Genomic DNA, 15,065 nt, shown 5'->3' on the forward strand with positions numbered 1-15,065 from the left:
CTAGATTCCAAACATTGAAGTAACTATAACATCACTGAAGCATTTAGCCAAACACATTGGATGCGGAAACATCACCTCGTCTGTCTGTTGGTGGGGTTGTATCCTTCCAAGTGGGACTTGATAGTCATTCCACAAGGACAGCAAGGCCAAAAGGAAAGAGAGCGAGAGCAAGGAAACCACATCCTCTGTTGATGATGTCTCTAAAGCGATAAGTGATTCAGAAGCAAAAACAAATAGACGATCAGGAAAATAGATTGCTACTATGCTTTCCAGTGAGGGTAATGCTCCAGTTGATGTAGATGAAACTCAACTAAGAATGACGACGAGGAAGTAATTGGATCACCAAAGTCAGTGAAGCCAAACAAATCCAAAAAAGGCAGCAGCGAAGGACTACAACAAACTCTGCTGTAGCAACGGTGTGAGAGTAAAGGAACTGAATTTTCATCTTAAATTCTACCTTCATATTCATATTCTTTTTTATTCTTTCATTGAGAATCAATATTAATTATTCATAAAATTATAAAAATTATCAGTTACAATTCTTTGTCCAAATAAAAAGGATGAATATAATCATTACAACTAAAAATCATATTTGCAATGTTTTATAATTAGTGTCATTATATGTTATGTTATTTTTATTATCATTGCAGTGATTAGTGTTTCTTTCTCCTATTGAATGTACATTGTTAAAAAAATATTGAATTTGTTAGTATTGATCTTTATGTTAATAATTTAATATTTTATAAGTTCAATTTAGAATATGAGCAGCGTATTTATTAACCAAGTCCAATATAATTGATCAATATTATGAATTTATATGTTCTTTCTTTTCTCGATCTTTTCAATTTTATTGTTCTATTCAATTTTAATATTCATAGTAAATCTAAGAAAAAGTTTGATAATTTCTCTAAAACTATAATAATAAACAATTCTAGGTCACACAACTTTAAATCATTTTTAAAGTGATGGTTTTTAATCAATCCATATATTTATAGTGATAACGAATTCAATGCATGATATTGTGGTTGAATCAATGATGAGGAGAATTGAAGTAATGGTGGTCGATTTTGAAAGATGGCATGGGTCGAAGGATGTTGGGTGAGGTCAATCCAGAGCGTGAAACAGTGAGCCGAATGATGTTGGGCCTAATTTGTGGAGGCGGCGGACCAGGGAACTGTTAGGCACGTCCCCCAAGCTTACAACAAAGAAAGTAAGAGCTAGTGGTGGTAGTACAACGATTCACCAACCAAACATATTGCAAGTTCAACTATAAGGATGCTAGCCTCCTCCAGTCGTATGTTTGCCTATTGGAATTTTTGGACCGTATTGAAGGAACACAAAAATCATAGGTACAAAGCAGGAGGTGGGATGGATACTGTCCTAAAAGAATAATTTACCCACAGCATATCTTCAAGTCAACAAGCTTACTTATTCTGCGAACAAGAAACAATAAAAAATACTTATTGAAGAAGAAGTTGAATAAAATGCTATTATCTTTTGGTGTCAAAAGCAATGCTGCTAGGCTTGGTGTTTATAGCCTTGGGTAAGTAGAGAAAATCAAGGCAAACCACTGGCAGAATCCATGCCGTTTGACACTATCACTAATCCACTGGCCAAAAACATTAACAATGCGTCTCCAAGGGGAATGAAATGTAGTGGTGTGCGTAACCCTGAGCAGTTGTGTTTTTGCTTTGGGCTTTAAACACCACCAAATTTGACTCTAAGGAGTTTACACTATCACTAAAGCATATAAAGGAAAATGCTTTGTGCATGTGATCATACATGATACACCCAACTCCTATTCGCCTTTTGAAATCAAATGTTGGGCGCTCATGAACCAACAGAAAAAAGGTAAAATCATCCCACCAATTTCCATAATAAAAACAAAAACAAAATTCTTAAAGAGTAAACCAAACTGTTAATCTAATGAGAGCTGTTAAAACTTGCTTAAATAGTTTTGAAAAGCTTCCGTGTTATTAGTAAAGGATCCAAGTTTGTTACCTAACCATCTTTATCTTAATCCTAATTTAACAAGTTGTTAGCTGAGAATCCTCATCCTTAGTTGTTTTGTTGACTCTTGATCTAGTTTTTTTTTTTTGGAAAACATTGAAGATGAATCTTATAAATAGCTATAGTTTATAAAATAAATATATAGAACGAAAAAATAATAAATTTTATATGCTTTTCTTTGTATAAATTCACATATCATATTATTAATTTTATGACTTCAACATTAGGTCTTTCATTTGAATTTAAACTGTGAATTTATATGTTGTATATCAAAACGTTGTTTTTAGGAGAGTGAATCCATCATATTAATCGGGCCATCATATTCATCAGGTCAACATTTTTTGTTACATTATTTTATATATATATATATAGGGTAAATAAAGGAGAGCTACTTCAGCTCAGTTACTCAAGGATTCATCTTCAAGAAGCAAGCTTGATACGGCTGGTGGTGGACTAGGAAGGCAGTGGATCTCAAAGTCTGCTGGAGTTGTGTACTTGGACACTATTATATTAATTTCAGTTTATTTAACTTTCTAGTTTAAATTAATTTTTATGATCAAATCAATTTAATGATGTATAAATTTATCATATTTGAATATGTTTATATGTCACATTTCAAGAATAGGGTTAACGCTTGTCGATGTAGACAATCTGTCATTACTGGGAATGAAGAAGAAAATTTATATCCATTCTGCAAAGCGGATCTGCCAGAACCATTGCCATGTTACTTTATGATGCTATGGAGAGTTGTTTTAGACCAAATTATCTAAATCTTAAAACTTTGCAGAAACTGAATTATCCTACTCAAATACCAAATCTTCTTTCCAGTATGAAAAACTAAAAAAAAAAGTTGAACTTTGCTGTAAAGTCCGAGGTGGACTTTGGATTGTTTGTTGAAGACCACAATTTCTGTTTTTTTCCCCCAATTAGATCATCAGATTATGAGAATTAAACATTGAAGATGTGGGTTTTTCCTTTAGAGTTATGAGACTGAAGATACAGTGAAAAACAGCAGTTCATTGGATTCCTCGAGACCCGTATCTTTTGGGTCCTCAGAACTTAAAAGCTTCGGCTAACAATGGTGTTCTCTGGACCAATGTAAAAGTAACATATCCGAGTTTACCTTGATTGTATAGCCTTTTGTTTTGTTTCAGTTGTTTTCTCCTCTATGAAATTTACCAGAAAATGGCTTATTGCAACATTGAATCTCTCCGTTATCCTATACCATAAAATACAATGGTTTTTTAGGAATAATATCAAAATTAGCCTCCCAACATTTATTTTAATGGTCATTTTGTCTTTTGTTCTTTTTTTTAACACTTTAACCCTTAATGTTTTAATTATTGATGAAAAAAGTCCCTACTAGATGAAAATTATTACTTTATTAATGAACATCACATATCAATGACGTGATATTTTCACATTTACTAAATTGATTACTTGACATATGACATGTTACATAAGGTTATGATGTGATTTATGTCACCTCACTTAATATGATGATGTAGCATATAAGATGTTATCCAAAGTGATGATATATTTTGTAATACATACACAATTTAACACAAAAATATTACGTCAATAATATACGTTGATCATTAGTCAAATACCAGTTTTCATCCGACATAGGCTATTTTAACCAACAAAATTAAAACATTAAGAGTTAAATATTCCAGAAAAAGAATAAAATAAATGTTAAAGGTTAAATTTTACATTATGTTTTTATTTTTACCAGGGTCACTTGCAAGTTGCTAGGGTAGTAAGTTAAAAGTGAATACTCTTTTTACAGCTCAGGTTTTTTGGGGATTGGGGTTGTGATCTTGAGCCTGATTTGATTATTTTTTCCACTACACGTCTTCAATAATGGAGACTGGAGAGTGCTGCTTGGCTCTTTTTCCTTCACAATGAGGTCTCCGAGTGTTAAAACAGCAGCAGGCAGCACTCAATAATTGCAACAAAACAATTGATGCCGGCATGACTTTTTGTAATGTCAGCACACACTGAACATTACTGCTCCTGGATCAGAGATATCAGATGGAGGACATATTTGATTAAAAATGTCGAATAGATTCCTTTTCTGAAAATATTGCTGTAGATTTCAGATTCCAGCATGAGATTGATATTATCATAATTTTCTGACCAATGGGTGCCCTTGTATCATAGAGCTAACCGGTGGTTTTATTGTCTACACTCCATGTCACATAATAACAGTGTTAAGATTAAGTAAAGACTATTGAACCCCGTTTTAATTGATTGCAGTCAAAAGGGTCTTGTGTCCATGACAATTGACAATAGCATTACATTTGGGAGCTTAATTGGTGTTTCCAGCATCTTGGAACTGTCTAAAAGATCTGTAAGAGGGAAGAAAGCTGAAGAAAGAAAACCAGATCAACAAAACAACAAGGGGTCGAAAGTTTGTCTATTTTCGTTATGCTTGAGGGATAGTGTTGATATTGAGAGTGATAACACGATCGATGTACCGTCGTCACTCGGTCACTTCCTCGCTGTGGAAAGAAGAGCTGGTAGTGAATATAGAAGGAACCACAATCCTTATCAGGTCCAAAACCCTAAAGCATCTATGTGAACAGAATGGTACAAAGTATGCCCTTAGTCCCGAGGTTGTGGTCTCATATTTTCTGATGTTTCAACAAAGGACTAATCTCTTTTTACATTGTGGTGTTCTTTGAATCAAATAGTAGTTCAATTTAGTATTTTCAGCATTTTTCTTTTCAGAAATATGAAAGATTTCAACGTTGACGTCCCCAAGTTATTTAAAATTAAAAAGAATTGCTAGAAAACGTGTCGGTGAATTTCTTTTTTTTAATCTTTCCAAACGTATGAAGATTTAAAACTAAAAAGGCAGACCAACGTATGAAGGTTTGGCTTTTATTTTCAGATGCTTTTACGCGTGATTTCATCATGTTTTATTGGCTGCATCTGTATTCCACCTGTTAATTTTTTTTAATTAAAATTTGATTACTTTCGGGTAGATATTTTCCCTGTACAAAACGAAACCCTGTGCTTTGATGGGAAAAAATATCTAGTGGTGGTTCATATTTGACTGCTACTCCCAAGTACTTGGTCTATTAATGACCTGTAGTGTAACAAGGTTGACATGATCATGCTACAAACAATACTCAAAAACATTACCAAGTTTACACTCTTTTCTCATCAAGCTATTGAGTGAGGTGGTAATGCTCTCATCTTTCCTACAACTTTAAACTTCCAACAACACATTTATTATGAGAGGTTGACAAAGTTTAATGTTGTTTGAGGATGCCATTTTAAAAAATCATTGTTTTCTTATCTCAAAAGGTCAAAAATAAAAAATATATAAAAGTTTAAAATTTCAGGAGTTAAATAACTATGAATATTTATTTCTTTTGTTTATTAATATAATTTTTTAATTTTGAGTGGATTTTATGAAAAAACAATCCTATAAAAAATTGTTTATTAATATAATTTTTTAATTTGGAGTAGATTTTATGAAATCATAGAAAAAAAATAAGGATGCATTTCGATATTGATCTTGTTATAAAAGACGACTGGTGAAAGCTACGATTAGTTGTTGATGACAATTAGAACAATGTAGTGTCAAAAATTTAGTAACAAAATTGATATACCTCTAAAGTTTAGTATCTAAAATGATATCGTTTTAAACGATTTTATTTTGTGAATATCATCACATCATTTGAATGTTAACGACCAAATACCATAATTCAAGTCAAAAGCAAAGAAAAATCATTATTTGAAATCTTACTCTATCTTAAAATTGCAATCAGAAGAAACGAGACATGAAATGATGGAAACATTAAAAACCAACATCCAAACATGATTTCATCACTTCCACTTTATTCAAAGAAAAATCTTCATACTTGATACATAAATACTTGGGAATCGAACAATATATAATTACAGTCAAATGATCAACACTCTCCTATTTTTAGGACTGGAACTTTGGTGGGGACAAGAGTCCTTGGATCTGACTCTTTCCATGGGTTGAGGATGCCATTTTAAAAAATCATGTTTTCTTATCTCAAAAGGTAAAAATAAAAATATATTAAATATATAAAAGTTTAAAATTTCAGGAGTTAAATAACTATGAATATTTTTTCTTTGTTTATTAATATAATTTTTTAATTGAGTGGATTTATGAAAAAAACAATCCTATAAAAAATTGTTTATTAATATAATTTTTTAATTTGGAGTAGATTTATGAAATCATAGAAAAAAAAATAGAGATGCATTTCGATATTGATTGTTATAAAGACGGCTGGTGAAAGCTACGAGTAGTTGTTGATGACAATTAGAACAATATAATGTCAAAAATTTAGTAACAAAATAATATACCTCTAAGTTTAGTATCTAAAATGATTTTTCTCAGCTTCGGGGAACTGATGTCCATCTCGTGATCGGCATCGTCGCAATCTTTTATCTTAGCTACCACCAACCGGACAATGGTGCTCCGGCAAAAGGGGCATAACGGGGGTGTTACATGTGCGGTTGTGGGGTTTGGCTTGTTGTGGCAGCAAAGGGCCAGTGTGCATTGTGCACACATTTGATGGCCACAGTCCTGAAATTCAATCGTGCAGATCTGTTCAAAGCATATGCAGCATACTTCGGCATCGCTAGCCTACATCGAAAGAGTTCCCCAGTGAATATATAAGATCCATTATAGCCAACTGCAAATTGTTGTAAATAGTTCATGTAATAAAAGAAAAACATGGTCCACAACTTATTCATAATAACCCTAGCAACCAACAGCTAAACAGTAGGGTCAATGCAAAAATGGGGATTATGCCAACTTAAATATAGGTTTCATAGTACGCTAGAGTAAAAAAGAATTTATCCGTATACCGCTAGATCACTAAACAATTTCGTCCTGGACCACTAACGAAACCAAGATAGCCAAGGACAAATCTATGCTTTCAAACACAACAAGTTTAATGGGATAGATATCAAGAAATGACAAAATGGTTTTCATTCAAGAGTTAAAGAAACCAACTTTGAACAAAAATTTAGTTAAGTAAAAATAGAAATCGAATGCATGGTTTTGGTTCCAGAGTTCTACCTCAGATATAGTGTCATCTAACCCCGAATCAGAGTGCACGGGTGAAGGTGATGGAAGTGCATAACTTGTTCCTTTCAAGATGTTCTTTTCCCTTTCCCTGTTTGCCTCCATTAAGGCCTGTTCTAATAGTGATTTTGCCTCATCGTTGAGCTCACTAATGAACTTCAAAGGTGCTGGCCAAACAAGAGGTTCGGCTGATGAAGGATTTAACAGAGCGGCACATGCTCTATGTTTGTACTTAAGAGCAACTACATATGGTATTCTCCTGTAACATACAAACATAACAACAGCAAGTCTTAACAAAAATAATCAAAATCAAATGAAATATATATAGTGGCACAGATCCATTCGTCGAAATAATTAGACATGCATCATATCATTATCACATATGGTAAGAGAAAAAGAAAGGAAAAAGCATCAAGGCCAAGGAATAGATTCCCACCACTTTACATCAGACTATGTAAGACAAAAAGATTGACTAGAATATAAATGAGACTAAATCAGGAATCTCTCAAAACAATCAAATAAAAACTTGAAGAACAAAAGATTTGCAATAAGATGATAATTTAGAAATCCATATAATCATTAGTTAATTAAACTATACCCAGATGCATCTCTTTGAAGACGATCGGCACCCCAGGCCAACAACTTACGGATACAATCGAGAGATCCACCTCTAGCAGCCAAATGAAGAGAAGTGCTTCCTGGAAAACTGAAAAACAAAACAAATTCAATCACTATATTCATTTGTAAAAGATTAACACACAGACACACACACACACACACACAAAAAAAAACAATTATAAGGAACGGCTTTTGGGAAAAAAAATTATTACCCATATCCACCAGTTGAAGCACAAACAAGAGCACCATTGTCTAACAGGATATGAACGCATTCAGGCCGTCTTTGACGGGATGCTAAGTGCAAGGGAGTGGCTCCCCTAGCATCTCTTATATTCACAAACCGTGCATATCCCCTGATATTATACCCGATCCAGAAAATATATATAAGATCAATAAAAACTGAGATCAATCATCCAATTAATCAAAAATAGATTACGCGATATGATGCCAACCATGAAACGGCAACATGGCTCGATTGAGCAGCAGAGAGGATGGCTTGAAGGCAGTCAAAGTGACCATAATAGGCTGCATAGTGCAAGCAAGTCCTTCCATGGAGGGAGTCAAACATTAAGATCTGAAAAAGCATATATCAGATCATTCAAAATTATATTTTCAACACACAAAAAAAGATTAAAGTGCAACTCCTGAGAATTTAAAAAAGAAAAGAAAAATGCCTCACATTGGCACCAGCTTCAATGAGCTTCTTCACACAGGAGATCTTCCCATGCATTGCAGCCAACATAAGTGGAGTCTGAAAACATTGAAAAGGAAACACAAAAACTAAATAAAGATAATCTATAACCAAATAGAACTCAAAAGTTTCAAAAATGAATTACCTGCTTGTGACGATTCACAACATCCGGGTTCGAGGATTTTTCCAAAAGGATACCCAAAATCTACCAACGAATAAAGAGCACACATTTTCAAATCAATGAATTGAAACCAAATATAGATATAGAAAGCTAAAAAGAGCCTAACATAATCCCAAAAAAGTAATCTTCAGACACCTGCAAATGAACTACACAGTACCCACCTCGATCTGGCCATTAGCAGTAGCTATATGAAGCGCGGAAAGGCGATCATAAACGGTTGTATGATATAGAAGACTGGGTTCTCTCTTTAACAAAGCTTCCACGGTTTCAATATCTCCAACTTTAACTGCACCATAGAACTCATTCTCTTGATTCGCCCCACAACTCAGCCCCTGACCCATCTTTCAATAGAAAAAAACGAGAGTTCACAGCTACTACTAGCTTTCACCACCCGTCGTCGGCGAGGCCCTCCGGTGGCGGTTGGTGGTGTGTGGTGGTGGCCTGGCCTCGTTTAATTTTGGCAAAAGTTCACATTTAAGTAGTTGTTCAAAAGCGAGTGAAGAGAGAAAAATAAATAAACATTTTTTTATTTAATAGTATTATTTAGTTTTTTTAACTTATTGGAGTTTGTATCTGCCCGAGGAGAGAAGTGGGAGCTGCCCGTCACGATTACAAGAACAAAGCTACGGGCAGTTGTCAGATATTTGTTTTGGGGGGAAGATATCAGCCGTCAATTACTTCCTTTGTTGAAAATTATCCGTACGATTGGGAAGTGTAAAATTATGAGGGTAAATTGTTTTTTTAACAAGGCTAGGTTATTAAAATATAGGATAAAATATGTATTTAGTCATATAATTATCACTTTGGTTATGTATTGGCATTTAATTATTTTTAAAAAAAAATTATATCTAAAATTATATTTTAATTCTATTTCGGTCACTTTCTATTAAAAATTAAAACTAATACTATCGTATCATTATAAAGTATCCCTCCAACATAATAACATAAAAAACATTTTATCTTTAGTATTTAGACGGCTTAAACATAAAAAACATTGAAATGTCCAGCCATTGCAATTGCAGCGTGTCAACTGGAGCTAAGGTGGTTTTGACTAAGAGCTCTTGTCGTTTTTCCCACGGTGCTAATTATTTTATTAAAAAATTAAATGGCTTAATTTTAATTTTTTGGGCTGAGGAGACCGACTTTACCCTGTGAATTAGGAGTTTACTATTAAAATATTTTTTATTATTAATAAATATAATATTATCAAGATTTAAATGATATTTATTTTAATCAGGTATCATAAAAATATGTCTCAATAAAAATGTATATTAAAATATAATTTTTTGTATAAAGGTTGATAACCAAGTCAATAAATATGTTGATTGATGTAAAAATATAAAACACTACATACATTTTTACATGACGATAGCATACATATTATAAAATATTATAAGCACCGAAAGAATTATAATGAAAAGTACAAAATAGTGAAAATGCTATAAATTTGGTTTAAAATCTGTAATTAGAATAGATGAAATAATTTATTTATTTTTTTGAGATTTTGAAAAATATCACTAATTTTATTTAAAATAGAAAATATACTTAATTATAATAAACATTTATAATCATAATCGTAAATTAAACATATAATTAAGATAATTTCTTATAATCATTGAAACAAAACTAGTAATTTAAAGATCACATAAGGACCATACAATGAAATATTAAACTCTAACCAAGAAAACTCAAACAAAGATAGATACAAATATATATGATCGCATCGGCAAAAAGAGATCAAACTATGGAAAACCATCGATAAATTGTAAATCATAATCGAGCGACGTGAAAAACTATTTACGAACTCATAACGGGTGTCCAAATCCAATCTAAGGATTCAAAGCAGGGAATATCAACAGTATATCAAAAAAAGACGAGGATTTACTAACAAAAGAAAACTAATAGATGAAATAATTAAATAAATAAAAAGATGAGTATTTTGATGATTGCATAGTTTAAGCATTGTCTTGGGGGGAAATAGTTATAGTATAAAGAAAACATTCGATGGAGGGATTAATTTTCTTATGTTTGAACATTCAATTGTTTTTCCTTTGGAACCACTTTTTTGAACGTTTCATATAAAAAGAGTTGACGTGTAGGATATCAATGTCGTAAGTAACATAATTGGTGTAGCTTTTATGATTTTTAGTTAAATTAACCATTAATTCTTTTCAAATCTCCATTCTCCTTTACCTAAAATTTGCTAATGTCAATCTGTATTCAATGATGACATTATTTTTTGATATTCTTTTTTCGCTAATATCTTTTTATTTATCTTTGTCTTTGTAATTAGTGACGACACTAATTTTAATATTGATTGTTGACTGTCAGTATTCATTGTTTATATTATATTATATTACATATTTATTTTTTTAATTTTTAATAACTATATCTTTATTTCACGTTTTTTTATATATTATTGCACATTTTCTTCTTGTCTTTTGGTTAGTTTTTTATCGTTTGGTGGTTATTTTTATTTATTCTTTTCTCAATATTAGATTTGACATCGTCATAATTTATCAAAATGACACTTATAATTTATTTGTTGTCATGCTGATTTTCCATACTTTGGACACTCATATTGGATTTGGATACATAATTTGTTTCATAGATAGCTTTTTCACGTCGCTCGATTCTAGTTTACGATTATCTATGGTCTTTCAAAGCTTGATCCCTTTTTGTGGTTCATTTGTCGATGCAATCATATATTTGTATCTACCTTTTGTTCGAGTTTATTTGGTTAGATTTTTAACATTTTCATTGTATGGTTTTTATGTAATCTTGAGTAGCTAGTTTTTTATGTTAATGATTATAAAAAAAAATCCTAATTATGTGTTTAGTTTACAGTTGTGGTTGTAATCATATAATATATTTAAATATATTTTTTATTTTTAGTAAACTAACTACTTCTATCAAAAGAAAATAATGGTAATGTCAAAGCTAAAGCAAAGTATTAAAGCATTCGTTACAATTTAAAGATAAATTAAGAATTTATATTTTTAAAATAATTGTGTTAACTTATATATCGTAAAATAATATTTAAATAATTTTCAATCCATATAATTAATAGAATTGAGGATAAAAATCTAAATTACCAGACACGTTCCAATTTTAATTTAGCATTGTTTTTTCATCATAGTAACCTTGATCATGAAGAGTAAATTAACATTTAATTAAGAACAATGACAATCGATCTTGTATCATTGTGTATGCTCTTCAACATCTCATCCATCTATATAAACATTTATTAAAAAACTTAATTTTTCTAACCAAATTTTAACTATGTTGGTATGATTTGTTATTATAACATTTAAGAGGATATAGGTTTGAGTATATTTAAACATACAATATCTTTCGATTTAAAGATAAAGAATGAATTGGATAATCATTTATTCAATACTAATTTAAATAATATTATATATAAATTTATATCTAACATGAAATATATATAAAATATGATGATCAAAATATAATTTAATTCACATATTTTGAATATAATTTATATCATATCTCGGGTAACATTTAAAGCTCAAACTAATAATCATATTAATAAAAAAAATCTGATTTATGTAATATTTAGTATTTTAGTAATTCAATTAATATATTTTGAAGTTTGAGGATGGATCAAATATCTGATCGAGAACTTTTGAGGACTTCTATAAAATTAAGTATTAAAAAAGGTACCGTGGTCCTAGTTTTTCCAAAAAGATTTTGTGTGGGTTTAAAGATATCTGCGTGCATGGAAATTGGAGTATGATGAAGTATGGCATCATATGCACATGTTTTCACGACAAAAACGATAAGAAAAACGAGACAATAGGATTGCAAATTACAAGGTGAAAGAGCATGTAATAATTAAGGAACAATAATGAAAGTTTAATTCCCTGGCATAACAATATATATATATATATATTATATGTATCAATATACATTTAATAGTTAAAAGTTTCTATATCAAATAAATTGTTAGAAAATTTTTATTTACTCAAAACTTAACATTCAAATTAATTCTACACTAGTATAAATAAATAACATTATATATCTATTAATAAAAAAATAACATTATGTACTACAGCTGAAGAAACTAATACCAGTAGTAATTTTGTGAGTAATATATGGCTTTCTTTTTAATTACCACTAGTAATCTTGTGGAATTGTGGGTCAAATATTTTTTCCTTTACTATTTAGAGGTCGGACCTCAAATTACCTAATCCCAGTAGAATTTCTCTGGGTTCAAAACAGAATTTTGTTTTAGATTGAATAAAGAAACTATTTTTTTCTTTGTATTTAATAATTATCTAGAACCGGTGATGTAAGTTCGGTCTCCACGACTGTATTCAATTATTATTATTATTTTTCAATTCACAAGTTGATAAAATCCCAACTCAATAGTTGAATCTGTGACCTATTCAAATATAAACTATTTTACTTTTGTCAAATTCGGGTTTTGGTTTCTTTACCGTGTTCAAATTTTGCATACTTGGTTTTTTACTCTTATAATTTTATTTACTACTTTAAATAATTAACGATGTTAATTATTTGAATAAAATATCGGCATAATATTTAAAAAATTTAACTTTTAATAACTAATTTATTTATTGATTAATTCACATGCGGACAATAGTATAATATATGATAATCTAAAGTTTGAAACCAGTTATTTCAATGGAAAACTACATCTGTTTTTCTTACCAGGTTTCATAAATATCTTGTTCATTATTATAAAATGAAAGCAACACTTTGATTGGAAATAAGTTCCTAATATTGCTTTGACTTCCATTTTCCACCTTAAAACCGAGTCATCATCATTGGGTCCATCACCTGAGCAACTGTACCAGTGATTGTTTAAGCTTCGATTAGACCACCTTAGGGGGAAAAATCAAGGGTTATTAATTATTATAAGCAAGTTTCAAAGAATGCAGGGGATCTTTAGGTTAAGATTCCACGTAACTGCTTGTTAATGGTTAACTCTTTCCGATTTCATTGGTGGATAATATGATGAAGTTATTAACAATAATAAAAAAGAAAGATGATTAGGGTTCAAAGTAGAATCTTTTACTGGAAAAGCATGCATGGGTTAGAAGTATATATGGCTTGCAAGAAAGTGGATGGGCCATGCCATTGCCGAAGGGGATCTTAGACGCAGACATCAATAGGATTCCGAATGAATAAGGAGTTTAATGGTTTGGTGTAGTTGTTGTTGTCATGCTAAATCATATGCTTAAGAAATTTGTTTCGTGCACGATTAAGCATCCTCTTGGCTGACATATATTTTATTAAGCTCTTGTTTTATTGCAGTGATATTAGCGTCTGGTTTTTGACTTCCGATATATTTTTTTGTCAAGCTTTCTAAGAAAAATGGTAGTTGTTCATTTTTACCAAAAACAACTTTACTTTGAAGAGACAGCAACGGAAATCAATGTTTATATGCCTCAGAATTCCAGTTTTCTTGCCACTCCGTAAAGAGGTGGTTGCAGGTTGCTGTTGTTAGAATGGAAAGCACTGCCTTTTTTTTGTTTTTTTTTCTAGGGGAAGGTCCCAAATGTATGTTATTTCAACATCTCTATATAGTACATCCATCAATTGAACTTGCAGCCAAGTCTATTTGGATTGTATCAAGATAATTTTGAATTCAGACGTGAATCGTTCAATGTTTAAAATTCGATTTATCGAGTAAAGTTAAATCGCATAGATTCAGACCATTTCAAAGGCACATTACTTTGAAATCAGTTTGACCTTTTATGGTAAAATTGTATGGAGTGAGATTTGTGTTCGAATTGACAAGTATCTACCATTTAATATTGTAGTCACCATTGATGCTTCTATTTCATAGCCAAATATGGAAAATTTTGGGCAGGTAAATAGGAAAAAATTGTCTAAGAAATTATGCTAACACATCAATACAATTTGACTTAAATATTAGACTAGGATGATGAAACTTCTGATATTTTGTTAAAAATTTACCTAAGAAAGATGTTGGATGCAGATTTACTTTCTCCATGGTCTGTCACTTTGGATCCAATTCGTGAAATTGTATTATAAATCTCAAAACAAATAATAAAGTTGAAACATCTTTTGTTTTCTTGATCTCTGGTAGTGGCATTGGAACTTCAAACGATGCTTCAGTTTCTGTATTGTTTTTGTGATCAAAACTCAAAAGGGCAGCCATGAACATTGACCAAGCTCGTTCCTTCAGTTGGATCAGTACCCTGCGCATGTAATTCTCCTGTCCATATATTCATATATGCGACTCAGTTACGGTCATTACATATTGTGATGCTAACCTCAGCTATGGAGTAAAGGACTGACTAATTAAGGGAGGGTGTTAGACAAACCAAGCAAGTAGGCAGTAGTATGCCAAAACGGTGGGGGCAAAGGACCATCGATAATCATATTACTTCCATCAAATTTAATATTTACGATTAACATTTGAAATTATCGAACAGAAATCACATTAACCGATATGAACCTCGTCACCATATCTAGAC

At 31.3% G+C, this 15,065-nt stretch overlaps 1 protein-coding gene across 1 annotated transcript; it reads right to left on the bottom strand.

Moving 5' to 3' along the window:
- Nucleotides 1-6,340: 6,340 nt before the first annotated feature.
- Nucleotides 6,341-9,083, bottom strand: LOC120142131 (putative E3 ubiquitin-protein ligase XBAT31). Its single transcript, XM_039156875.1, has 8 exons — nt 8,739-9,083; nt 8,542-8,601; nt 8,385-8,456; nt 8,158-8,279; nt 7,918-8,058; nt 7,686-7,793; nt 7,082-7,346; nt 6,341-6,643 (listed from the first exon to the last, which is right to left on the bottom strand). Exons 1-8 carry the CDS (start codon nt 8,916-8,918, stop codon nt 6,341-6,343), a joined length of 1,251 nt encoding a protein of 416 aa, XP_039012806.1. The 5' UTR covers nt 8,919-9,083.
- Nucleotides 9,084-15,065: the final 5,982 nt, after the last annotated feature.

Source organism: Hibiscus syriacus, unplaced genomic scaffold (genome assembly GCF_006381635.1).
Source record: "Hibiscus syriacus cultivar Baekdansim isolate YM2019G1 unplaced genomic scaffold, ASM638163v2 tig00110819_pilon, whole genome shotgun sequence".
Classification (NCBI taxonomy): Eukaryota; Viridiplantae; Streptophyta; class Magnoliopsida; order Malvales; family Malvaceae; genus Hibiscus; species Hibiscus syriacus.